At 47.0% G+C, this 27,670-nt stretch overlaps 1 protein-coding gene across 1 annotated transcript in view; it reads left to right on the top strand.

Annotated features, from left to right (window-relative positions):
- The window catches only part of TDRD10 (tudor domain containing 10), an 852,263-nt gene that overhangs the window by 510,904 nt on the left and 313,689 nt on the right, over nucleotides 1–27,670 (top strand). The window contains exon 8 of the mRNA XM_078670270.1: nucleotides 16,329–16,362. Coding sequence (XP_078526396.1) covers nucleotides 16,329–16,362 — 34 coding nt within the window. The remainder of the gene's footprint in view (nucleotides 1–16,328; nucleotides 16,363–27,670) is intronic.

Genomic DNA, 27,670 nt, shown 5'->3' with positions numbered 1-27,670 from the left:
TCTCAATCCAGGGGAATTCTATTCAACCATCGACCTCCAGGACGCATATTTCCATGTACCAATCCACCCCAGACACAGGAAGTATTTACGCTTCACAGTCGGACAGCTGCACTTTCAATTCAAAGTCCTACCATTCGGCCTTCGATCCGCACCGAGGGTCTTTACCAAGATCTTAGCCCCGGTCGCTGCCTTCCTGCGTCTCCAAGGTGTCCAATTTTACCCGTACCTGGACGACTGCCTCATCAAGGCCAAAACGTTTCACCTAACGGAGCAGCACACTCAAGTCTGCGTCTCCCTCTTCCAAACCTTGGGGCTTTCAATCAATTGGCAGAAGTCACACTTTCAGCCGTCGCAAAGTCGAGATTTTCTCGGAGCCTCGCTAGATTCTCGGCAGGGAAAAGTGTTCGTTTCCCAGGAAAGACAGGACCGCATGGTGAAGATGGTGCGGTTCCTCCAATCAAAACTGTACGTTTCTGTCCGAATGTTCAAATCATTCCTTGGCATGGCTTCCTCGTGCATCCAACTTATTCCAAATTGCAGATTGCACATGAGGGCTCTACAGGAGGAATTGGACAAGCAGTGGAAACAGGTGTCAGGGTCATTCGAGGACAAGGTCCTTCTGACATCTCGCATTCAGAAATCGCTGGAGTGGTGGGCTCACCCTCCAAACATATCTGCGGGCCGTTCATTCCAGGACGAACCTCCGGCTCTCACGCTTACAACAGACGCGTCTCTCGAGGGATGGGGAGCGCATCTCGACGGCATGTCTGTGAAAGGAAAGTGGACAGCAACCCAACGAACTTGGCACATCAATCGCCTGGAACTCTTGGCGATTTTCTTAGCCCTAAAATCCTTCCAGAGGTTAGTGCAGGGACACACTTTGCTGGTAAAGACGGACAACACCACCAGCATGCACTACCTCAACAAGCAGGGCGGAACGAGGTCTCTCCCACTTTCACAACTGGCACAAGAAATATGGGATTGGGCGATCCAACGTCAAATTCATCTCACAGCCATTCATGTGCCGGGTGTGGCCAATGTTCTGGCAGACTCACTCAGCCGGGCTTCGTCGGACAATCACGAGTGGGAACTCAACCAGCCAACGGTCGAGTTCATCTTCCAGCGGTGGGGCCGACCGCAGATGGATCTTTTCGCGACTGCTGCCAACAGGAAATGCCAACGCTTTGCAAGTCGGCATCCCCACAGAGAGTCGAGCGGAAATGCATTTTCGATCAATTGGTCGAACGACTTCATCTATGCTTTCCCTCCGCTTCCTCTGATCCCTCGCCTGTTACACAGGATGAGGTTCCAACCTTGTCACATCATCCTGATTGCACCCAAATGGCCGAGACGTCCATGGTTCCCGGACCTGCTCCTCTTCTCGCAGTCCGACCCATTGCCGCTTCATCCTCTACCGCACCTCCTCACGATGCAGCAGGAACAAATCTGTCACCCGGATCCAGCATACCTCCAACTCCATGCCTGGAACCTGAGTACAACGAATTTGCACGTTTAAATATCGACAAGGACTGCAGGGAGGTGTTCGCGCGTGCTCGCGCTCCCTCCACCATAAAAACGTACCAATTAAAGTGGAAGCGTTTCTGTGTCTGGTGCCGCACTAAAGATTTGGACCCAATGACTGCAAAACCTAAACAAATTTTGCCTTTCTTTTTATCCCTGGCAAGATCGGGACTGTCACACTCGTCTCTAAAGGTGTTCCTGGCGGCGATTTCCCGTTTCCGCCATTATGGTTCCACATCTCCATGTTCCTCAAGGATTATTAAGCAATTTTACAAGGGCCTTTTTAGGATGTTTCCACCTATCCGTCGCCCTCCGCCTGCTTGGCGCTTAAATTTGGTCTTGTCTCAACTGCTTTTACCACCATTTGAGCCTATTCACTCTGCAAATATAACATTTCTCACATGGAAAGTTGCTCTCTTGCTCGCCTTGACATCCTCAAGACGTGTCAGTGACATCCAGGCGTTTACCATACAGCCTCCTTTCCTGCAATTCTCCAATGAGGCCGTGACATTGCGAACTAATCCTAAGTTCATCCCGAAGGTTCCCAGTGACTTTCATCTCAACGAACCTGTAATCCTGAAAACTTTCTTTCCTGCTCCGCAAACTCCAGCTGAGCGGTCCTTGCATTCATTAGATGTCAAACGTTGTCTCAAATTCTACATTCAACGAACTGCAACTATCAGAAAGTCGGATCAATTGTTTGTGGCATATGGTCCAACTTGCAAAGGACAACCTGTTACCAAACAGACCATAACCAGGTGGATATCTTCTACCATATCCTTCTGCCACCAACGGGCTGGGAAGCCCCTTCCTGCTCCGGTTCGTGCTCATTCAACTAGAGCAGTGTCTACTTCGGCTGCCCTTTTTGCAGGGGTACCCCTACGACAGATCTGCAGAGCTGCTACTTGGTCGAGCAGCCATACTTTTACTAAGCACTACTGCCTGCAATCAACAGACGCCGCGGATGCGGCAGCAGGTCAAGCGGTGCTGCGGAATCTTTTCCAATAAAGGTGAGCCTCTGTTGCTACCCGCCTCCAGTCATAAAGGTTTTTGCTAATAATGTTTTAGTATTTATTGCATATTGTCTAATATGTTTACCTTATTTGCTTGCTATGTCACCTTTATGACTTATGTGATGATTTACTGCTTTCTACTCTTATTCAAGCATGTGAATCTATGAAAGACACACATAATACTGGAGAAGAACAAAAGTTACTTACCTGTAAACTGTGGTTCTCCAGTATTGGTGTCTTTCATAGATTCACATGCGACCCTCCCATCCTCCCCTCAGAGGCTCTCTTCTCCTCAGGCACTTTTACTTACTTTGTGCTACGAAAATCTGAGGACTTGGGCTTCTGAGGAGAAGGTTCTAGAGGAGGCTACAGCCTGATTGGCTGGAATGTGGACCAACACATAATGACACTGAGATGCTACTAAAGTGAGTTCTCCCTTAGGTTTTTCAATGGGCCTATTATGTTCTATGGTACTTTTTTGAATTTACAATTTATTACATTATATGTATGTATATTTTTATTTATGATATTTTTCATGTATACATGCATATGTTACTGCTATTTTATGTACCGTGGGACTCCCACTTCGACGACGGGGGATTTTCAAGCATGTGAATCTATGAAAGACACCAATACTGGAGAACCACAGTTTACAGGTAAGTAACTTTTGTTCATATGTTACTGCTATTTTATGTACCGTGGGACTCCCACTTCGACGACGGGGAATATTCAAGCATGTGAATCTATGAAAGACACCCCTAATACTGGAGAAATATATATGTATATATATATATATTTCCAAACAACTTTGAAAGAAAAACGCTGCACTCTTCTTGGATGATTCCACTCACTTATTTAATGACCGCCACCAAATCTCCACCTACGCGTTTCGAACTGCCATAGTTCTTGATCACGGTAGTTACATTAGTCCTTCCTTTCTTTCAACAATTTATACCATAGACACCACCCATGTTGTTATGATGCATTGTGGGCTTAGTAGTGCAATATTTACATTTTTACTTTTGTAATTTCACAGTTTGCCCTATGTCATTCCATCCATACGGTGGATCGTGTTTTAAGCTGGTCATGTTATTTATTTATTATTGTTACATGTTAGTATGTAAACCCAAAAGAATAATTATATTTTGGGGTAAATGCTCATATATCAATTCTATCTAAGTGATAGAATTGATCTTAGTTGTATTTCTAAATACATATCTCTTTTTCTGAGCATTTGATTATGACTATGCAACATAATGTCTCATAATTATCGGCTAAGTGCCACCGAGTGACCAGTGTTACACTGTCCATCGTTTTGGTGGTACGATCATTGGGCAATTAAATATATCCACTTTGCAGTAAAATGAAAATGGACCACAACAGAAGACTACCAGTAGCCACGTCTATTTTAGCTACTTCCTATCGACTAAAATAGAATGTAGGGTCTGCTTAGCACATGCTTCCACCATTGTTCCAACCATAACTGTTGTGACTATCTTTGAAAACTTATATTGTCAAAATTATAAATGTTTTTGGTACCATCTGTTAAGATTATATATTCTCCAATTATATCTGTACTGCCCACACAACACCATTCATGCACAGTGGTAATTCCACTGACCTTAAATCGCAATAAATTATTTGATATATGGTCCATGACGAAATTTCAAAACTACATATTGTCAATCTATCCTGCAATTAGCATATGTTGTACTTGCACTTTGATATTAGTGAGGTTTGATTTTGAGTCAGTGAGTACGAATTGGAGCAGCAGTCCATTCTCAGCAACTTGAGTGCAAAGGGCTTGCTGGTTCTTTGGGTATATATAGTCAGCCTATACTACACTTATTACCGATTTGACTCACAACTTTACTGCAATTAACTGCTCCTAGCAAGTCAGGGGGTATGTATCTGTGACTTTCAGTCTCTGCTTCTCTTGGTAGAGGGTAGTGCTCTTGTATGGCGTTGATTGTGGCAACAATTTGTTATAGGTAGCTAGAAAGCTTGAGTCAGAAAACCCGTTTCCAATCGATAATTCTGCATACAGAATGCTTACCTCATGAATCTCCTCCTCCAGGCGAGAAAATCCTACAATGGAACTACATCTGATTTGAACTCTTGCTTCCCTTTAAGAAAGTGCTAATGGGCTTAATTTTGGTTGCACTGGACAATCTGGCTCTGTACTGCAGCTCAAGACCCAAGCTTGGGACCCAAAATTTCTGGCTGCTCATCCTTTCCAGAGAGCCTTGTGTTCCAGAAATGATCCTCCTCTAAAAGGGACTCTGACTCCCATGCCCGTTGGGAGATAGCGCAAATAGCACGTTCAGATCTTCTGGACCAGCTTTGCAGTTATTTGGTGTAAGATATACAAAAGTGAAGCAGATCCTTCACACTTGCCTGAACTCACTGTATTCACTGGTGTGGTCCATTGTTTTTTGCGGTTGCCATCTGCTGACCCGCCTGGAGGTGTTCCATGAACGTTTCATTGAATGTTGAAGTAAATATTATGGACATTGTAGGAGAGTAGGGTCTGCAATCCTATGATCACCCAGATTTTTGCTTTTTGCTGCACTGGTTTACGACTTTCCCTGGCTGTGGGCCTGCTAATCAGACCCACAGCCTAGCTGTTCTCTCTATCCAAATTGTACTCAGGTACTGAATTGGCACTGGGCCCTCTCCAAGTCCCTGTACCCAGGGCTGAGGTGTACCCAGAAGTCTCCCAGGGGCTGAAGCATGTATTATGCCACCCCTGGGCTGACTAACTAAACTGACACAACTGGCTGCACGACAGCTGGGGCAAGGTGGTGTACTCACCCTTTGCTTTAGATATAGTATACCTATATCTAACCCTAAAATGGACACACAGATCTCCTATCAGTCACTCCTATGGCAGGCCTTAACAATCCTGAAGGCAGAGTGCTTGGAATCGTGTGAGATGGTGCTCTGGCATGAGCTGAGCCTGTCTGCGGCTTTCGGGATCCATCCCTTAGCCGTTTCCATGATATCGCATACCATATACTCTTAAGTGCATTATAATCCTCGCGGTTATATGCCAACTCTGGTATCGCTTTATCAAGACATGTCGAGTAAGGTGTCATACGAATTGGAATACTAACCCCTCGCCAATTCTGGCGACGGGGTTAGCATTCCACCCTTCTAGAGGGACACGACATGTATGTAACCCCGGTTAAAGTCAGACAGAGCCTTAGCATCCACAAAATGGATGCTGCCACCGAGACACAAGTCTGCCCTCCTGCTGCTGGGAGTCCTCCCAGAGCAGGAGATAAGGACAAAGGGTTTCCTGCCAGGGGCGGTGCCAGCACCGTCCCAGACAGGGTTTTGTGTATTGTAGGTAGGCAGGGCTTTAGAGGAAGGTGACTGCACGTGGCACCCCGGTGCTCACTGTGCATAGGCTGGCTGGAACCAGTTCCAGGGTCACTCCAGACCCTGTGCTGGGGAAAAGCCCGCCAAGGAAGTGGGTGTAACCACCCCCCTCCTAGTCCCACCCCTAGGGCAGGACTTAGTCGCGTGCCAGCCCCTTTTTACAGGATAAAGGTAGGAACTGGCCCCCTTCCAAATCAGATCATCTTTGAATCCTGAAACTACTTTCCACGAAAGGAACTCAAGACTTCTTCCTAAGATTTCTCCCTTGTGACTAAGGAGTAGTCACCCTGCATCCGCAGGCACCATCTTAAGAACACTGCGGTCTGCTGCAAGTCTCTCCTCCGGATCAAGACTGCCCAGCTCGACGAGAACCGGCTTCCCTGGCACCTCTGACCTCTACCTACATCATCAGTCACGCTGAGATTCGTGGGTGTGACGAGACCTCGAGGGACCGGCCATCTTCAAGACTGCACGACTTCTGCACAGCAAGCCCGCCGAGTAATTTCCTGGTGAGTGCTTTGGGGTCCGAGAAGCCCCGACCCTGAGCAGCTCCAGCACCGAAGTGCAGCCTCCCAACATCTCCACGATCTGCGTGGGGCCCTTCTGCTTTTTGCTGCTCACCGCGTTGTTTGGCTACTAGCCCGCTGGCTTGTGGCCTTCTGAACGACGCCCGACGACATCACTGCTGCTAGTCTGGTTGCTCCAGACTGTCCCTTGCTTCCCTCCATCGGAGAAGTACCCTGGACCCTCCTGGTCCGGCTAAGACGCCATTTTAGGTCCACCGCGTGGGCCTTGCATTTGCCAAGACTTGTTGCCCAATCCTGGGTCCAGCGACGTCGACAGCAAGAACCTTCGTGGGACAGCTCGCACCTCCATCCTGGTCGCCGACAACGCCTCCTGGTCCGAGAGGCTGCAGAGCCCAGCAGCGCCCACTCACCTGACTGCGGTGACTTCGCCCGGTGCCATCCTGGTGCCCACTTAATCACTGGCTAGTGATTCAAGAACTTGGTCCCCTCTGCTTTCAGGTTTTCTTCTTCCTTGATCCAGGCTTGGATCCATCGAACTTTCCTTCACTGGTCGCCTGCCAGCAACTTCCTTCTTCCAGGCTCCTGGTCCGGCAACGAGATTCCCGACGTCTTTTCAGACCTATGCAGCTGCAGCCCCTGGGCTAGGTAACTTCGGCACTTCGGTGTCCCAGCATAGCCTCACTATCCTAAGGTCAGGATCCACTGTCGTTTTCTCCCTACCAGGTCGGGTTCGCCCGTGAACACTAACTTTGCCTTTACTAGCTTCCATAGACTTTGTCCCGCATCCCGCGTGAGAGTGCACACTCTGCACCCGAGTCCCCTAGGCCTCCTAGAAGTAATCTAACGATTCTGTAGTCAAGTCCTAGCGATTCCAAAGCCTATTAGTACTGTACTTACCTGCTAGTAATTTCGCATTCCACTTTTAAAGTATATGGTTTTTCGTGCCCCTCGGGCATTTGTGTATACCGTGCTAACTTAAGTATTTTCGTAAGAGTTTTGTTGTGTGCTTAGCACCCTGTCCTCATAAAGAGTACAGGGTTGTTGTGATTCTAATAAATACATTGTTTATTTTCATAACACTTGTGTGGTGTCCTTTCACTGGGTGTTCAAGGGGTAATGTGATGGTAAAACAGCTGGCTTAACACGCCCTCTAGAGTCTTAGCCTTAGACTGCTCGTATCCATGCTACTAGGATAGCTGGTCTATAAGGTTGACTTACAACCAATCATCAATAAGGGTTGTTTGGACTGATATATAGTGATCACTAGAATAGTGAACACTGCACATCAGGCCAACTTCTCACATTGGTGAGCAGCGGTTGGGATTTGAGCTTGCTGTTGTTTTACCACACATGCCCTAAGAATATCTTGTGAAAGATCACATAAGTACTAAAGGTACATATAACTTAGCTTAGAATACTCTGAGTTCTACTGAACCAGCTGTTGTAGCTCCTAGGGCCTAGCACACCCTAAACTACAACTCTAGCAAGGGATCAGTAGGCAAACACATAGTGTAGGTAAGTGCACCACTTACACCTCACTAGAAAAGCATGTCTACCCAGGGAGAATCTACTGAGACTCCCCTGGTCAGTGTTGACCCTCCACAGGTCACTTCAAGATATGCAGCTCTCAGTTTTCAGGAGATGAGACAAATCTGTGTCTCCAGAAAACTGAAGCAGGGGTCTAACCCCACCATTCCCTTTCTGATAGGTCTCTTAGAGACATATGATGCCAGAAAGCTTTCTCAGTTACATGAGAACATGCCAGCCTTAGAGGGAACCTCAGGGGATCCAGACCTCCCCAACACTGCTACTGCAGTTGAGGAGGAGGAGGATCAGGAGGAACTCTCTGGGGATGAGGTAGACAAAGGTCTTGAGGTAGTCAGAAGGCTAACCAGGACCAACTTAGACGTACTTGGGCTAGGATCTGGGGGACCCCCAGTACTAACCCGAAGTGGGCCTAACCTTGGAGTTAGGAGAGATAGATCTCTTTCTAGGGACTCCAATAGATCTCTGCACTCTAATGCCTCTTCTCAGGGGAGAAGGAATCCTCCACAGAGGAGATTTACTTCCCCTCAGAGAAGGGAGCATGAAGCTAGGATGAGACAAGCTGAACTAAGGATTGAAAGGGAAGAAATTGCCCTGGCCAAAGAGAAGCTTGCCCTGGCAAGAGAGCAGCAGATGAGTGGGTTAGCTCCTACTGGTGGCAGCAATCTCCCAAGAGATAGAGAGAAGGGTTTAGATACTAAACACCTGACTAAAATAGTGCCCCCCTTTAAGCAAGGGGATGATATCCAGAAATGGATGGCTGCTCTGGAGAGGGCCTGCACTGTGCAGTGCATTCCCCAGAGTCAGTGGGCAGCTATACTGTGGCTCTCCTTTGATGGTAAAGGTAGAGATAAGCTCCTCACTACAAGAGTAGAGGATGCTAACAATTACCAGGTCCTGAAGAATACACTGGTTGATGGGTTTGGTTTAACCACTGAGCAGTACAGGTTGCTGTTCAGAGACACCCAGAAAACTCAGTCTCAGGACTGGTCTGACTTTGTGGATTGTGCCACTAAGGCTTTGGAGGGCTGGTTGCTGGGTAGCAAGGTTACAGATTACACAGGATTGTATAATCTAATGATGAGAGAACAAATTTTAAACAATTGTCAGAACCAGTTGTTGCACCAGCACCTTGTTGATTCAGATCTGACCTCTCCCCAAGAATTGGGAAAGAAGGCAGACAAATGGGTCAGGACAATGATCAAGCAGAACCAGAACCAGAACCAGGGTGGTCAGAAGAAAGCAGACCAGAAGGGTAATGTTAAGAATGAGCAAAATGACCAGAAGTCTTCACCAGGTCCCCAACAAACCAAAGAGGGTGGGGGTCAGGCTTCCCAGAAGAAGAAGACTCAAGAAGGCCAGTCGAAAAGGTGGTGCCAGTACTGTAAAAGTAAATCTCACTGGTTTAGTGAGTGCACCAAAAGAGGAGGACAAACTCCTGCCACTACAGCCCCTAAGGCAACTGCACCCCCTAGTACAGTCAGTAGTGGTAGTGTACCTCCCAAGGCATTAGTTGGGTTAACCTTGGGTACTGAGGGGTCTGACAACTTAGTTGGCACACTCACTCAGGCTGTCCTTGTCTGTACAGGGGATATGGATATGTCCCCTGAAATCAGTCCCAATACTTTGGGCAAATACAGGCAGACACCTTTGATAAATGGCAAAATGGCTCAGGCCTATAGGGACACTTGTGCCAGTGTCACCATGGTGACACCTAACTTTGTGGACCCTGGACAGATCATGCCAGGTACTGATTTCCTGGTGACCAATGCCAGCAATGTCACTACTAGTCATAGTGTGGCAATTGTGGCTTTCTCCTGGGGTGGAGTGAAGGGACAAAAGAAAGTTGTAGTCAGTTCAGACCTCCCAGTTGATTGTTTGTTGGGCAATGATTTGGAGTCATCACAATGGTCAGAAGTGGAGCAGAGGACTCACATGGAAATGTTAGGCTTGCCAGCACATGTGCTTGCTGTGACTAGGTCACAGGCCAGAAAATGCCCCACTGAACAGGTGCTGGATCCTGAAATGATGGACCAGACACCTTCCAAGAAGAAGAGCAGTAAGGGTAAGGCTTTGCCTTCCCCCTTGCCCCAGGTTGAGGATCAAGTCTCTGAGGAGGCTGATCTGGAAGAGCTGAGGGAAACTGAGCCTAAAGAGCTTGAACTTGATCAAGTTGAGTTTCTGGGCTCAGGGGGACCCTCCAGAGCAGACCTGGGGAAGGAACAGTTGAGCTGCCCTTCCCTTGAACCCCTCAGACAGCAGGCTGCTGCTGAGGCTGCAGGGAATGCCACAGGTGCCCACAGGGTATACTGGGAAGATGGACTCCTGTACTCTGAGTCAAGAGACCCCAAGCCTGGTGCAACCAGGAGGCTGGTCATCCCCTTGTCTCTGAGAGGTTTCCTTCTCACCTTGGCCCATGAGATTCCCCTTGCAGGTCACTTAGGTCAGACAAAGACTTGGGACAGGCTTGTCTCACACTTTCACTGGCCCCATAAGAATGAGAATACCAAGGAGTTTTGTCGCTCCTGTGTCACTTGCCAAGCCAGTGGTAAGTCAGGTGGCACAACAAAGGCCCCCCTCATACCACTACCTGTGGTGGGGGTTCCCTTTGAAAGAGTGGGGATTGACATTGTTGGTCCAATGGAACCCCAGACAGCATCAGGGCACAAGTTTATACTGGTGGTAGTGGATCATGCCACCAGGTATCCTGAAGCTATTCCACTTAGGACCACTACAGCACCTGTAGTGGCAAGAGCCCTAGTTGGAGTGTTCTCCAGAGTGGGTTTCCCTACGGAGGTCGTTTCTGACAGAGGTACAAACTTCATGTCAGGATATCTGACTGCAATGTGGAAGGAGTGTGGTGTGAACTACAAGTTCACCACACCCTACCACCCACAATGCAATGGGCTTGTTGAGAGATTCAACAGGACCCTCAAAGGGATGATTCATGGGCTACCTGAAACTCTTAGGAGAAGATGGGATGTCCTGATCCCCTGCCTCTTGTTTGCTTACAGAGAGGTCCCACAGAAGGGGGTTGGCTACAGCCCTTTTGAGCTTCTGTATGGACATCCTGTAAGAGGACCCCTGTGTTTGGTGAAGGAAGGATGGGAGAGACCTCTCAAAAAGCCTGCAACCAACATAGTGGACTATGTACTTGGTCTCCGCTCCAGGATGGCTGAATACATGGAAAAGGCATCTAAAAACCTTGAGGCCAGCCAAGAACTTGAAAAAGCTTGGCATGACCAAAAGGCTGTTCTGACTGTGTACCAGCCAGGACAGAAGGTGTGGGTGCTGGAGCCAGTGGCCCCAGCAGCTCTGAAAGACAAATGGTCTGGGCCCCACACCATCATTGAGCAAAAGGGAGAGGTTGCCTACTTGGTGGGCCTTGGAACTCCCAGGAGCCCTCTCAGAGTGCTCCATGTTAACAGGCTCAAGGCATATGTTGACAGGAAGGACATGAGCTTGCTCATGGCCACAGATGAGGGACAGGAGGAAGAGAGTGACCCTCTCCCAGACCTGCTCACTCAGAATCCTGATGATGGATCAGTTGATGGTGTTGTCTTTTGTGGCAGCCTCACTGAACATCAGCAACAGGATTGCAGGCAAGTTCTGCAATCCTACAGACATATGTTCTCTCTGACACCCAGCCAAACTGATTGGTGTACCCATGATGTTGACACTGGAGACAGTCTGCCTGTCAAGAGTAAAATCTACAGACAGCCTGATCATGTTAGAGACTGCATCAAAACTGAAGTGCAGAAAATGTTGGAGCTGGGAGTCATTGAGCCCTCAGATAGCCCTTGGGCTAGCCCAGTAGTTCTAGTGCCAAAGCCTCACACCCAGGGTGGTAAGAAAGAGATGAGGTTTTGCGTAGACTACAGAGGCCTCAATGCAGTCACTAAGACTGATGCCTACCCAATACCAAGAGCAGATGAACTTATAGATAAATTGGCTTCTGCCAACTTCTTAAGTACATTTGATTTGACAGCTGGGTATTGGCAAATCAGGTTAGCTGAGGAGGCCAAACCCAAGACAGCATTTTCTACCCCTGGAGGGCATTATCAATTTGTGGTAATGCCCTTTGGACTGAAAAATGCACCTGCCACCTTCCAAAGGTTGGTGAATCAAGTCCTCACTGGGCTGGATGACTTCTGTGCAGCCTATCTTGATGATATTGCTGTCTTTAGCTCCACCTGGGAGGATCACCTGGTCCACCTGAGGAAAGTGTTAGAGGCCCTGCAAAAGGCAGGCCTCACTATCAAGGCCACAAAGTGCCAGATAGGGCAGACACAGGTTGTATACCTGGGCCACCTTGTAGGTGGAGGCCAGGTCCAGCCACTGGAGAGTAAGATACAGGCCATCAAGGACTGGACTCCTCCAATCACCCAGACTCAGGTTTGAGCTTTCTTGGGCCTGACTGGGTACTATAGGAAGTTTGTCAGAAATTATGGGTCCATAGTGACCCCTCTTAATGACCTGACAAGCAAAAAGATGCCAAAGAAAGTTCAGTGGACAGCAAGCTGTCAGAAAGCATTCAATGACCTAAAGCAGGCCATGTGCACAGCACCTATCCTAAAGAGTCCAGATTACTCCAAGCCATTCATTGTCCAAACAGATGCTTCTGAGTTGGGTGTGGGGGCTGTTCTGTCTCAACTGAATTTTGATGGTAATGATCAGCCTATTGCTTTCATTAGTAGGAGGTTGACACCCAGAGAGAAAAATTGGTCAGCTATTGAGAGGGAGGCCTTTGCTGTGGTCTGGGCCCTGAAGAAGCTGAGGGCCTACTTGTTTGGCACTCACTTCACCATTCAGACAGACCATAAGCCCCTCTTGTGGCTAAATCAGATGAAGGGTGAAAACCCCAAACTGCTTAGGTGGTCCATTTCCCTACAGGGGATGGATTTTACAGTGGAGCATAGACCTGGTACTGATCACAGCAATGCTGATGGGCTCTCCAGGTATTTCCACTTAGAGCAAGAAGACTCACCTGGTCAAGGTTAGTTTATTGTCCCAAAGTTTGGGGGGGGGGTCATGTAGGAGAGTAGGGTCTGCAATCCTATGATCACCCAGATTTTTGCTTTTTGCTGCACTGGTTTACGACTTTCCCTGGCTGTGGGCCTGCTAATCAGACCCACAGCCTAGCTGTTCTCTCTATCCAAATTGTACTCAGGTACTGAATTGGCACTGGGCCCTCTCCAAGTCCCTGTACCCAGGGCTGAGGTGTACCCAGAAGTCTCCCAGGGGCTGAAGCATGTATTATGCCACCCCTGGGCTGACTAACTAAACTGACACAACTGGCTGCACGACAGCTGGGGCAAGGTGGTGTACTCACCCTTTGCTTTAGATATAGTATACCTATATCTAACCCTAAAATGGACACACAGATCTCCTATCAGTCACTCCTATGGCAGGCCTTAACAATCCTGAAGGCAGAGTGCTTGGAATCGTGTGAGATGGTGCTCTGGCATGAGCTGAGCCTGTCTGCGGCTTTCGGGATCCATCCCTTAGCCGTTTCCATGATATCGCATACCATATACTCTTAAGTGCATTATAATCCTCGCGGTTATATGCCAACTCTGGTATCGCTTTATCAAGACATGTCGAGTAAAGTGTCATACGAATTGGAATACTAACCCCTCGCCAATTCTGGCGACGGGGTTAGCATTCCACCCTTCTAGAGGGACACGACATGTATGTAACCCCTAACCCCGGTTAAAGTCAGACAGAGCCTTAGCATCCACAAAATGGATGCTGCCACCGAGACACAAGTCTGCCCTCCTGCTGCTGGGAGTCCTCCCAGAGCAGGAGATAAGGACAAAGGGTTTCCTGCCAAGGGCGGTGCCAGCACCGTCCCAGACAGGGTTTTGTGTATTGTAGGTAGGCAGGGCTTTAGAGGAAGGTGACTGCACGTGGCACCCCGGTGCTCACTGTGCATAGGCTGGCTGGAACCAGTTCCAGGGTCACTCCAGACCCTGTGCTGGGGAAAAGCCCGCCAAGGAAGTGGGTGTAACCACCCCCCTCCTAGTCCCACCCCTAGGGCAGGACTTAGTCGCGTGCCAGCCCCTTTTTACAGGATAAAGGTAGGAACTGGCCCCCTTCCAAATCAGATCATCTTTGAATCCTGAAACTACTTTCCACGAAAGGAACTCAAGACTTCTTCCTAAGATTTCTCCCTTGTGACTAAGGAGTAGTCACCCTGCATCCGCAGGCACCATCTTAAGAACACTGCGGTCTGCTGCAAGTCTCTCCTCCGGATCAAGACTGCCCAGCTCGACGAGAACCGGCTTCCCTGGCACCTCTGACCTCTACCTACATCATCAGTCACGCTGAGATTCGTGGGTGTGACGAGACCTCGAGGGACCGGCCATCTTCAAGACTGCACGACTTCTGCACAGCAAGCCCGCCGAGTAATTTCCTGGTGAGTGCTTTGGGGTCCGAGAAGCCCCGACCCTGAGCAGCTCCAGCACCGAAGTGCAGCCTCCCAGCATCTCCACGATCTGCGTGGGGCCCTTCTGCTTTTTGCTGCTCACCGCGTTGTTTGGCTACTAGCCCGCTGGCTTGTGGCCTTCTGAACGACGCCCGACGACATCACTGCTGCTAGTCTGGTTGCTCCAGACTGGCCCTTGCTTCCCTCCATCGGAGAAGTACCCTGGACCCTCCTGGTCCGGCTAAGACGCCATTTTAGGTCCACCGCGTGGGCCTTGCATTTGCCAAGACTTGTTGCCCAATCCTGGGTCCAGCGATGTCGACAGCAAGAACCTTCGTGGGACAGCTCGCACCTCCATCCTGGTCGCCGACAACGCCTCCTGGTCCGAGAGGCTGCAGAGCCCAGCAGCGTCCACTCACCTGACTGCGGTGACTTCGCCCGGTGCCATCCTGGTGCCCACTTAATCACTGGCTAGTGATTCAAGAACTTGGTCCCCTCTGCTTTCAGGTTTTCTTCTTCCTTGATCCAGGCTTGGATCCATGGAACTTTCCTTCACTGGTCGCCTGCCAGCAACTTCCTTCTTCCAGGCTCCTGGTCCGGCAACGAGATTCCCGACGTCTTTTCAGACCTATGCAGCTGCAGCCCCTGGGCTAGGTAACTTCGGCACTTCGGTGTCCCAGCATAGCCTCACTATCCTAGGGTCAGGATCCACTGTCGTTTTCTCCCTACCAGGTCGGGTTCGCCCGTGAACACTAACTTTGCCTTTACTAGCTTCCATAGACTTTGTCCCGCATCCCGCGTGAGAGTGCACACTCTGCACCCGAGTCCCCTAGGCCTCCTAGAAGTAATCTAACGATTCTGTAGTCAAGTCCTAGCGATTCCAAAGCCTATTAGTACTGTACTTACCTGCTAGTAATTTCGCATTCCACTTTTAAAGTATATGGTTTTTCGTGCCCCTCGGGCATTTGTGTATACCGTGCTAACTTAAGTATTTTCGTAAGAGTTTTGTTGTGTGCTTAGCACCCTGTCCTCATAAAGAGTACAGGGTTGTTGTGATTCTAATAAATACATTGTTTATTTTCATAACACTTGTGTGGTGTCCTTTCACTGGGTGTTCAAGGGGTAATGTGATGGTAAAACAGCTGGCTTAACACGCCCTCTAGAGTCTTAGCCTTAGACTGCTCGTATCCATGCTACTAGGATAGCTGGTCTATAAGGTTGACTTACAACCAATCATCAATAAGGGTTGTTTGGACTGATATATAGTGATCACTAGAATAGTGAACACTGCACATCAGGCCAACTTCTCACAGACATTCACTTCCATGGAGTGCGCTTTTTTGAGGATGAAGCCCTGGATGGTTTCAAACAAGGCTGGGTTATCACTGTGTCCCTGAAGGTGGCTTTCGTTGCTCGCCAGTTTCCTCAACAGTGGTTCAAGTGGTTTCTGAGACTGCCTTTTCAGCTGTACCTGCTCTCACAGCAGCCCAGCTTGTTATTTCGGAGCTACAGTAGGCATAGTGGCTCCACAGACCATCAAAGGCAGCAACAACAGTTCTTTCTCCTCCCCAATCCTCCTAACAAAACTACTTTCATTCACGCTTGAGGGAGCATGTGCCAACTATGTGGGGGAGGCTAAAGTTCCATTTTGCACACTGGCAAATCATCACCTTCGATCCTCCAAATTGTAGAGCAGGGCTACACCCTTCCCATCCTGAAAACACCTCTGATTCCCTGTGCTTCTGCAGATCATCATGTCTGCACTATACAGTAGGAGGTTGGTCCACTATTGGTAATGATTGTGCTAATATATGATTGACGCCGAACATTAAAAAACCATCACCATATTATTGTTGTTTTAATGTGTTTTATTCTTCTGGTAAAATGTGCTTTCTTTTATTTTTGTTTTAGATCTTGGAAAAAGTTCCTCTGTTGGATTGCAATGGTAAGGTGTAAGGGGAGCAAGGCTTGTATTGAAATTCTCGCACAAAACAAATACACATATGAACCAAGAGAAACTCAATGTTCGAAGCATGTGGGCTGCTGAATTCATATCTTAGCATAGATTGCCGCCTAGTTTTGGGTTCGGATGTTTGCACTTTGTTGTCCTGGAAGAGTCTTCAAAGTATCACGAGATAGGTGACTCCTCCCCTGGACTACAGTGCGCATGGGCATCCTCTCCATCCTCAGATTGTTTTTTTCCGCCATTGGGTTTGGATGCTATTCCTCAACTCCAACTTCGGAACCAAAACTTTTCAACTTTCCAAGGCCAAAAGGCCTTCTACCTCCACGGTATTGTTCTTGTTTGGTACCCCTTGACTCGATAATACTCTCCATCTCGATCCGGTCATCGACGCGGGCCGTTGTGCCTTTTCGTCGCCACGTGGGTCTGCTGCCGATGGAAAGGACCCCGTTTAAAAGGTGCCCACAATGTCACTCCAAATTCCCACATACTGATAAACATACAGTATGCAACAAGTGCTTATCTCCCAAGCACAACGAGGAAAATGGTCCAGCTTGTGCTCAGTTCCGGTCGAAGAAAACTATCCGGAACTGAAGGGCCGCTAGACAAGAGATGCAGCGGCAGGCACCATTTTCGATGACGAACGCGACCTCCCAGAAGCGGCGGACTCAGACCTAGAAATCGTCACCGTAGAAGACTAGTCGGACTCCGATGACCAGATCAGACCAGGGCAAACCGTGAGTACCAAGCCCCCAACCCCGCTTCCACCTCAAGACAGTGCTCCGGTCGAGGCATCGCCTAAAGGCCTTAGCTGAGATCGATAAACTCCTTCAGAGGCCCCGCCCTCCGGGCCTGCTCCGAAGACCAAACCCAAGCCTTCGGATACCCCAGGAACGAGCAACACTCTTCTCAAAAAGGCCGTCGAACCTAAAAGGGTTGTCGAGCCAAAGAAAGCCATCGATCCAAAAAAGGGCCTCGAACCAAAGAGGGTCGTCGAACCGAAAAAAAAACGTCAACCCGGAAAAGGCCGTCGCGCCTAAAAAGAGTGTCGATCTACAAAAACCTGATCACACTAAAAGCCTGTTGACCCGAAGAAGGCCGTCGAGTCGACAAAAAAGATCCAGCCGAAAGGGGTCATCTAGTAAAAAAACACGTCGAACCAAAAAAGGTTATTGAACCGAAGAAACCGGTCGAACCGAAAAAGGTCGTCGAACCAAAGAAGATCGCCGAACCAAAAAAGGCAGTACAGCCAACAAAAGACGTCAAACAAAAAAGAGTCATCGAACCGAAAAAGGTCACCGACCCGGAAACGGCAGTCGAGCCGAAAAAAGCTCCACAGCCAAAGGCCCTCGAGCCAAAAACTCACCACAAACAAGTGACTAAGCCAAAACCATTGGCGCCAAAACCACGGACAGTTGAGGAAGAACTTTTCCATCCTGTTCCAGTGAGCGCAGAACAACCTAAACTGTATATAGACCCTGAAACAGGACACGTAACAGTTTACCAGAGGAAAAAGAGACCATTAGACACGGACACTTCTTCCCCTGTTCCTCCAAAGAAAAAAGACTTTGGAACATCTCCTTCAAGGCCTTTTACTCCTCCTCCTTTCTTTCCTAACATGCCTTTCGTGCCTTACTCTCCTACATCTTCAGGTGATGAGAGTAATGAGACAGGAAACATGGGGGAAGATCCACAGGATAATTTTGTAGAACCCGAGGATCAGGATGTATAGGATAACACATGGGATGACCAGAATAATCATTATGAAACATACGAGCCTCAACCCATCCCTGACACCTCCACATATCCTACAACGCCGTCGCCTACTGACGACACCATTGTTTTTAACCAACTAGTGGATAGGGCAGCTAAATACCATGGTGTAGACATGCACACTGACCCAATAGAAGAGGATTTTCTATTTGACACTTTTCCTACGTCAGAAAAAAGTGTACGTACACTTCCTATGTTAAAAAGGGTACTAAAACACGCGCCAGACATATTCAAAGACCCCGCCAGAGCATGTGTCCTCAATCACAGAATTGAGAAAAAGTATAAATCAGCCCCTACAGACCCTTCTTATATTAAGTCCCAGTTGCCACTAGACTCACTGGTTGTAGCAAACGCTCGAAAGAGAGCTAATTCACAAACAACAGGAGATGCTCCCCCTCCTGACAAGGAGTCAAAGATATTAGAAGCCTCAGGCAAAAGAGTGGCCTCCCAGGCAGCAAATTCCTGGAGGATTGCAAACACACAAGCTCTATTAGCACGCTACGATAGAGCACATTATGACCAACTGGAGAGTTTACTAGAACACCTGCCAGAACCTTTTAAAGCTAAAGCTAACGACCTGATACAAGAAGGCAAATTTATCACAAACGCTTCTATTTAATGTGCACTTGACGCAGCTGACACAGCAGCCAGGTCCATCAATACTAGCGTATTACTACGTCGGCATGCGTGGCTACGCATTTCCGGCTTTAAGAACAAAGTGCAATCCACCATCCTCAACCAGCCAGTTTACCAAGATTTCTTGTTTGGCCCTGCAGTAGGCACCATCTTAAAAAAGATGAAAAAAGATACTGAAACTGCTAAGTCTATGGGCGCACTTCAGTTTCAACAACCCAGAAGTTCCTTTCGTCGCTCCTCCTTCAGAGGCTCAGGGAGAGGCAACACATCACAAACTTCCTCAACATTCAAAAGTAATACCCAGAGCACCTTTAATAAAGGCTCAAACAGAGGAGGTTATAAAGGCTCAAACAGAGGAGGTTATAGAGGCAATAATAACAAAGGCAGAGGACGTGGCGGCAATAACACCAGATCCTCCACCGCCACTAAACAGTGACTTGTTCACACTTCCTCCAGACCACTCAACACCGTTCGGAGGCAGACTAAAACAATTTCTACCAGTCTGGAACGGTATTACCACAGACAGGTGGGTGAGACAAATTATTCAGTATGGTTACTGCCTGGAACTCACTTCTACTGTAGTGTAGTTCCTATATTCCCAATAGGCTCTGCGCATTGGAATAATATATTCAGCAGTGTAGACGTAGGACTGAGGTCGACTAGGTCTCTACTGACTATATTAGACTTAATTAGTTTTGCCAGCTAGCTCAGAGGTCACTAGAAACGTTCTCGAATAAACAAGGAGGAGTTTAACTTCCCTGGATAGACAAGAAGGGATTAGCTTCTGACAACCATAAAACATGACAACTTTGCTCCCTCAGAATAAGAGTGTATCTCTAGAGTCGTGTGAAAACAATAGACAGCTATTTTACTCAGTCAATCGTGCATACTTAGTTTCACCAGAGTGCAGAGAAATAGAGAGACTGGCGTTTTCAATAAAAGGTGTTATTTATTGAGCAGTCTTCTTTCTCATGCAAGAGAAATGAATTGCCACGATTGCAATACTTAGTATAAAGTAAAGTGCGTACAGTAAAAGGAGTATTCTAAAATAATACTGTAAAAGCATTGATATGGTTTCTTAGTCATATGATACTTTAAAGTGGATAAAATATATACATACATAAAAACATTGACTAAAGTACTCAACTGGTGCTTCTAATCTACGCCTACCTGACCTAAGCCTAATACGTGGGAAGGAGTAAGTAAGTTGCAGTTTAAGTTAAGTTGGGTTTTGCCAAGGAATCTGAATCAAGAATTCTCTTAAGGGTTTATTCAGCTCCGTACCTGGGTAGTAGAATGTAGGAGGTCTGGTATCTCTCTCTCAGCACTCGATATCCCAGCAACCCGCAAGGGAGGCTGGAAACACCGGAGCTGGATTTTCTCGGCTGGAGAAAAAGACAGCGTCTTTCTCAGTGCGTCAAAAGGGAGGGGCGGCGTCTGTGGGCTCTCGGGCAAGTAGATAGCCGCTCTGCTCCAAACCACCATGTGTTTGCTTAAGGCAACTGTTGGTATATTTATACCTGAAAGGTGCCGGGTTTGACGTAAGGTTGGACATAAGACGTCAATAAAAGATGTCACTAAGAACTGGCCGTTCTTTCAGTGCTCGCAGGAGTTCTAGGAAAAATCAAAACAAAAGCATGGGGAATTTCCAGGTTGCTGGAGGTTTGGTTTGTTTAAAGAACGCGTTGTACTTTCTAGGAGTCTAGGGGAGTAGCCTTGCCGTATTTGGACTGCATGGGCTATTACTATGATTCTTATGCCTTTATAAGGATATTATTTATTATAGCCACATAAGGGCATAAATCGGGAATATCGAATTAGGGTCCTAGATAGAAACACAACACGCACTCCACGATCTAATGTCCATCATTACTAAAACTAAGCAATAGTAAACATATAATGATGCATGTGTGTTTTCCAACCCACCCCAAAATACATAAATCGCATTTGAAATGGTATATGGTAAATACACGAAAATGAGTATTGGTACTGTACGCTTATTAAGCAGTGTCATCATTCAGTTAAATGCATATATATATATATCAGCTGAATGAATTGCGAAATTTACACATGAAATGGCTCTGAATACAGAAAAGAAGGTCGAGACCATTCCATCACATATTTATACAAATTCTGTACATGTGCTGGAGGCTGAGGTAAAATATTGTCTCTAGAGTTCCTAAAAATAGAAGCTCCAAAATACTTTGTGCCAGAAAAAGGGTAAATATTTTGGAAGTGGAAAAAAAATTATTTCACTCTCAAGGGAAAAAATAGTTCCAATTGTTTTCAGTAGCTTTTGTTTTTCAAAGCTGAAGGCCTAATTCAGAGTTCAGGGAACGCTGTGTGCTCGTTGATTTAAAAAGTTATTCTTTTTGTTCTGGGGAAAACATCATTTCAGACAGACTCGCAATAAATTGGTCTACGACATCAGGTGAAAGTTCGACCAAGTTTGAAAATGCTGTAACAGTGCATGTGTGAGAATGATTGCTATCATCGATGTCAGGATCAGCAATGCTCACAGAAGGTTATACCTGTGAGGGGCTGCTTTCATCTCGTACCCCACCGCCACATACTCGTAGTGGTGAAGTCTCAACGAATGCCGTCATCAGAATAGGTAGCCGCTGGGGACAACACGATGAGTCATTACCGGACCTAGCAAGGTATCTGTATCCATTGGTACTGCTGATGGTAGTGTAAGACAGACGTCCAACACGCATTCTTCTCCGCATAGCATACATCGAAGCACAGGTAAGATGCAATCTTGCCAGATTGGTCCGAATGTAAGAAACCGGGTCATATTCAGATCTCTTAGCCGGGCTAATCCAAGGACTTTAGTTATGCGGTCCCGGTAGCGCATTGCTAGGATCATTTCTTCCATCGTTGCTGGAGTCTTGTCTGTGGCTTGGCTTGCCATATCGGAGCAGAAGAATCAAAAATAAAATTCCTGCTACGAGTCCCAAAAGTAGAGGCAGAACGCCGAAGACAGAATGGACAAAATTCGGAAAGATGCCCAGAACTGTTTCAAAGGGTGTTAACAGTCCCGAACAAATTGTCTTAAATACATGTGCGATGCCACTGGTATCAGACATGTTTAAAATTTGGCTTAACATTTCTACGAAATGTACGGGGCAATTTGTTGATAATAGGGAATCTATCTCTGCTGCTGTCCTTGCAACTTGCAGATCATACGTCTCTTTGGAAGAGGTTAAAGGCACAGTTGTCTGTAAAAGAATAGACTTCATTCTGCTTAAAGTATCAATTTGAATAGAAGAGATATTCAAACGAGGCCATATTGCCGCCTCCATGTCTGGATTGCTGTTTGGATACAATACTTGCATACAGCAAGTGACCATGGAACTAACGCTCACGGGATAGGCTTTTCCTGGCACCATGCCACAACAGCTGTGGTCACTTATTAGAATGTAACTACTGTTGGAAAGCTGTCTGAAAAATGGCTCTATCTGTTTTGCAGGAGTGCCATGCAGGTGACATGAAAGGTTATTTGAAGACCCTTCGCAGGCTCCATGCTAGTTAATACCTTGACACAGGAGTGTACCACTTAGTGAATTTTTACAATTGTTACCACTAAGGAATACCTCTTTTTTCCTTTCACTATAACATTTGTGTGTATAAGGTAGTTTCCATGTTGACTTGATGTAGCCTTTACCCAACCTTTCATACTGGCCCGCTGGTATATATTCTTGGCAATATTTAAACTGGAAAGTTGTTATCGGAATTGTAATAATCCCGTGTATTATCCATTCAATGACAGGTCTTTCTGACATTGTCAATGGTAATCTCTCAAGTTTTTCAATGCTCAGAATCGTATAGTCTGCTCCTTTTTGTGCCAAACTGCTTTGTTTATCAGTAAGGTTAAATATAATAATGACGTTACGTTGATTAAACGCCATGGCACGTAGCCTGAACGCAGATTTTGCAACGTCCAGCCAAGCTGTACAATAGAACGTAATTGGGACTGACCATGTTGCAACATTAGTAAGTCCTGCTCTATTATATCAATAGCAGATGATACGATACTGTCCAGTGAATATATTCTGGAGGACAGAGTCGTTAACCCATTGTCCACAACAGAAAGTGATTTTTCCAAATTAATACGATCAATCTCTCGTATTTTTTCTGCTGTTTCAATTTGTGTTACTTTCCAAGCTTCGTTGTATGCAGCGTATATACCGGCCGTCAATTTGTGTTACTTTCCAAGCTTCGTTGTAAGCAGCGTATATACCGGCCGCTATGAAACGTTTTTGACGCTGTTTACGTGGTCCCAGTATGAAATCACGCAAGTCAGCACCGTCTTTAAGTAAAGTCAAGTGTTGCTTAATTTCAGCCAGTGTGGATTTCTGTACCCATTCGAGGCAGAGTTTCCCTACACTGTATGTTGTAACTATCCCTGGATGTTGTCACTGGGAGTATCTAGGGTCTGGCCTGGTCTGTTTAAACCCCTGTGTTTAGTTCAGGAATCTATCTTGACAGTTATTTGTGTCTGTGGGCCAGATCAACCATTTTTTCCAATCAGGATTTGTTCTGTTTTGGTGTAAAATATGGGATACGTCAATCTCCACATCTGTAGTGCTATTACTATCAGGTATGGGCTTCAGGATAGACGGTTTGTTTAATTCTTTAATTTTGGCTAGGCCAAGACAGGTTGCCTGCTGAATGGTGTCATTCAAGAATATTATTTGTTCTGGGATCATGCAGGCTCTAAATAATGCTTCTAGGCCTTGGACCTGCCATTCTTTTGTACCCCAGATGGTTTTTGTTTCAATGTTGTTCTTCCAGAATTCAAAACCAAATGTAGTCATTTTTTCATAAAATGCTTCAGAATAAATCAATTTAGTATTTGTCAACATTGTTTTCATTCCTGTCTTATTTAACATTTTAAAATAAAACGTTTCTGCATCACTTGTGTTAAACCCTGAGAAGTATGGGAATTTCTCATAAAATGTTTTCGAGCTGCCTTTAGGAGGTGTTGCACAATGCTCCCTTTGATTATAATTTAAAACATTTCTAGGTTGAACAGATTTATGCAAATAGTGATGACCAAAATGATTATAACAGTACAACTCTTCATAATTTGATGAACCCTGTAAATAATCATGTTCTGTAAATGTTGCTGACATTACTAAATCTGACATCATATTAATAATATTTTCAAAGTCCCAATCATCAGAGAAAGTACTTGGTTTTACAAAGTCACTTAATGAAACCTTGAACTGGTGTGGATATTTCAAGAGCTCAATCGGGCCATAAATTTCATAATCTGTTTTGTCCCATGCTACCCCACCGGGTATTGGATTGGCTGTGATGTTCACTGATGACAGTTCTCTTTTTGTGATGTGAGAGGATGTGTGAGGCTTTAGGACCAAGTTGACATTCTGACTTGCTGTGTCCATTGTACTATATGTTCCATCAATGAATTTTCCCAAACAAAGAACCATGATGAGCCAAAGCAGGAGGAAAAGTACACCTAACACAATCCAAAATTCAATCCATGGAGAAATCAGATAGGTTTCTTTGAGTTGATGAAAGAGTTCAGTTACTTTGTCTTTGAAAGTTTTTGTTGCTGGCGTTTCTTCATGTTCACTTAGATCATCAGAAAAGTCTTCGAAGAGGAGCCTAGCTCGCGGCCGTAATGGTCGCCCTTTAGCTCGGCTCCCGCAGCCCTCCGTCCTGATTGCCTATCCTGTCTTCTATCCTGTCCGGGGACGACACATTTTTGGGGCATTGGAAACATAACGGCTTGTTTGTACTTACCATCCGACCCCGGGGTCTCGGTGTGCAGTGGCTCCGGAGTTGTGGCCTCTGAGAGATCGGGGCCTCTGCGAGACTTGGACCGGGACCTGGCCGGTGGGATCCGACGGCTCTCGGCCCCGGCCGAGAGCGAGAACCAGTGTTGGGAGCCGATGTGCGAAGATCCCGGCGATCCTGACCTGGGCCTGCCCTGGTGGCCGCGCGGCCGACGTGGGTGAGAGGCCCGGGGACCTGAGTCTGTGAAGGGGTCTCTACCCGCCGCTGCTTTGTCCGGCGGCCCTGGTCCTCGGGGCCCGGACTCCGCTTGATTGGGGCACCGGTGCTGGTGCTGGCGGAGACCCGTCTTGGGCGGACATCCTTTTGGCATCGAGGCCGCCCTTGCTGGGACCCCCGGAGCTTGTAAAGTCCTACATTTGAGAACTGTTCTTTCCGGGGGTCTTGGTGAGCGGCGATTGGGCTGATTCACGAAATGGCGGCCGACCCTCTGAAACGAGAATCATCCTGTGGCGGCGGGCCCGTGTTGCCTATTGGTGTGGGGAGCGGATCTGGTGGACGTGAGCCGACGGTCAGAGATATCCTGGAAGCCCTGAGATCCCTACACGCTTCCCTGGCCCTGGGCGTCTCGGTGGGTACGCCACGATCTGCCGCCATTTTGGGTGGCCATTTCTTCTTGTCGCCCTCTTGTTTCGAAGACTTCATTGCCTCGCCCCCCTCGATTGACTTGAGTGTCTCCGCCACTGATCGAAGATCGTGTAGTGTGTCGGTGACTTTGGGGCGCCCTGCTTTTCGAGGTTCGGGCCCCGGGGACTTGGATGCCGTACTGCGACCCTGTTCGACATTGTTGCTTGAAACTATTGGTGGACTGCCTCCTGTGCCTGCTTCGATGACTTTGCCTGTGTCTATAATTGGGGCCACCTCGCCCGCTCCAGTGGCGCAACTGAACTCCTGTTTTTCATTGCTCGTGCTGCGATATTTGATGCATCGATACTTTCTGTTTGGACTATTGCTCCCTTGTGGATCTATCTACCCCCCAGGTAACTATGCTAGTCACCATTCCACTCGATTATATGCTGATTTAGTATTTAGTATGTGGTTTTACATTGCCATGTGGTGGGTGGGGTTTGTCGCTCGAAAGGGTTGGGGGTGAAATGTACGACTTCCGTTTGATTCCCGGTATACGATTTAGTAGCATAATTGTTTTTAATCGTAGAAAGGTGGGAGGTCCCCTTCTCCTAATGTTTTGTGGCGCGTGATGGGGTGTCGTCCTGGTCTGTTTTTGACTGTGCTTGTCTGGTTGGGCGGAGGGCTGCGGCCGCCCGTTCGGATTATGTTTATTCTGCTCCTCCCTCCTGTCTTCTTTTCTCCGCTTTTGTTGCCTTTTTGTCTCTTTCTTCTTTCTTACTTCTCGCTATATTTCGGGTTCTGGTTTAGGGCGACAGGCACGCTGTTTGAAGGGTGGGCCATAGCCTTCTACAGGGGTGCAGGGTGGGACGGGTGGGTTGGGCTCTATTTTTTGTTTGTCTTCTGGTTCTATGGCCCTTTTGTATCTCTTTTTCGTGAGGCCGCGTCTGTCCCGACCTCCTATGGTGTGTTTCGGGTGGGGGGTGTGGCGTCGTTAATCCTCCTGCTATGTTTCGGCTGTCTTTCTCCCCGATCGCCATACCCCCACTTGGGCCGCTACTCCTTTTGTCTCCTGTCTTCCCGCCACGGGGGGCCTGTGTCGGCGTGTCTTCTTCCTTTCGTTCTTCATATTTTCTTATTTTCTTTTTATTGTTTTATTTTGTCTTCCCTCCATTATCCTTTCCCTTCCTCTTCCCCTTCCCCACTTCGTCCCCCCCCCTTTTTTTTCCTTCCTGTGTCCCAGAGGTTACTATGACGGGCTGGTTTTGATGCATTGTTTTTCCGATCCCTCTGTTCTGGCTTGGTAGTGTCTTGGGTGGCGGGCATGTTACGAGGATAATGCTCAGGGGCTGATTGTGTCTCACGTATCCTGATTTTCTTGAATGCATTGTATTGTCCCCCCGATATTTTGCCCCCATGCCCCCTTATTAATGTTGAGGTTGGTTTGGGATATCGGATGCCTCCGTATTGAAAGTGAGCCTGTCATATGTCTTCTCCCCATATTATAAAACTAAGCCTTATTTATTCCTGTGTTTTAGCCCTTTGGTTTTTGTATCTCTTCTCCCCTTCTGCGATTGTACGGCCTCTGCTTTGTATTGATTGATTATGTAATATTTGCCTGGTGGCTCCTGATTATCTTGCACATTGCGGCCGGCCGGCTTGGTTGTAGGCCTCGACTTGTCTTTCCTTTTGATGTCAATAAAGGTTTTCAAAAAAAAATAAAAAAATAAAAGTCTTCGAAATTGATGAAGTAGCCAGATGCAGTTCTGTCAATTGTTGGAATTGCTTCTGGATTTTCATTTGCTTTTGGATTTTTCTTTGTTTTACTAGCATAGTCTGAGGCTACATCGTTGTAGACTGGTGTTTCTTGACGAACTGTTGCAATTTGGGTTTCAAGAGGCACAAGTTCCATGGCTTTGTTTCATAGTCCTTTTTTATTCACTGCAGGTTTATCAAAAGTGATTAGTCTTTCAGTTTGAACCTCTTGGATTGTAGCAAATTTTGGTATTCTGCTATTTCTTGGGAGTCCACTGGGCCTACTACTTATTATTGGCCACATGATTGTGGTCCTACCAGGTCGATGGATACAATTCGGTTCTCCTTTTTACCAGCAAGTGGCGGTAGTACAACTGATCTTGTTCCGCTGACAGCTAAGACAGGTACTGCTTTTCTGTAAGAAGGCCCAAATTCCTTCTTTACTGCGATCTTCTCTCTGACCAGATCCCCAATCTTTGGAATCCAGACAGCTCTTGCTGGGACAGGTGGTTTTTCTTCAGTGGCTGTTGGCTGTTGTTTTAACTTTGTTACTCAGGTTTCTTCTTGTTTCATTTAAGTCCTGTAAAACAGCCAAAGGGTCTTTGATATCAAAGCATTTTTCTTCTACCACTGAAGTGTGACTATCAAGATCCTGAATGTACATTCTAGTACCGAACAATAGTTCGTACGGAGTGAGACCTTTTAGAGAATTTCTTGGCAGATTATTAAGACTACG

The sequence above is a fragment of the Lissotriton helveticus genome, chromosome 12 (assembly GCF_964261635.1).
Source record: "Lissotriton helveticus chromosome 12, aLisHel1.1, whole genome shotgun sequence".
NCBI classification, from domain to species: domain Eukaryota; kingdom Metazoa; phylum Chordata; class Amphibia; order Caudata; family Salamandridae; genus Lissotriton; species Lissotriton helveticus.
The sequence above is the reverse complement of the archived record's forward strand: the minus strand, read 5'-3'. Positions and strand labels throughout refer to the sequence as shown.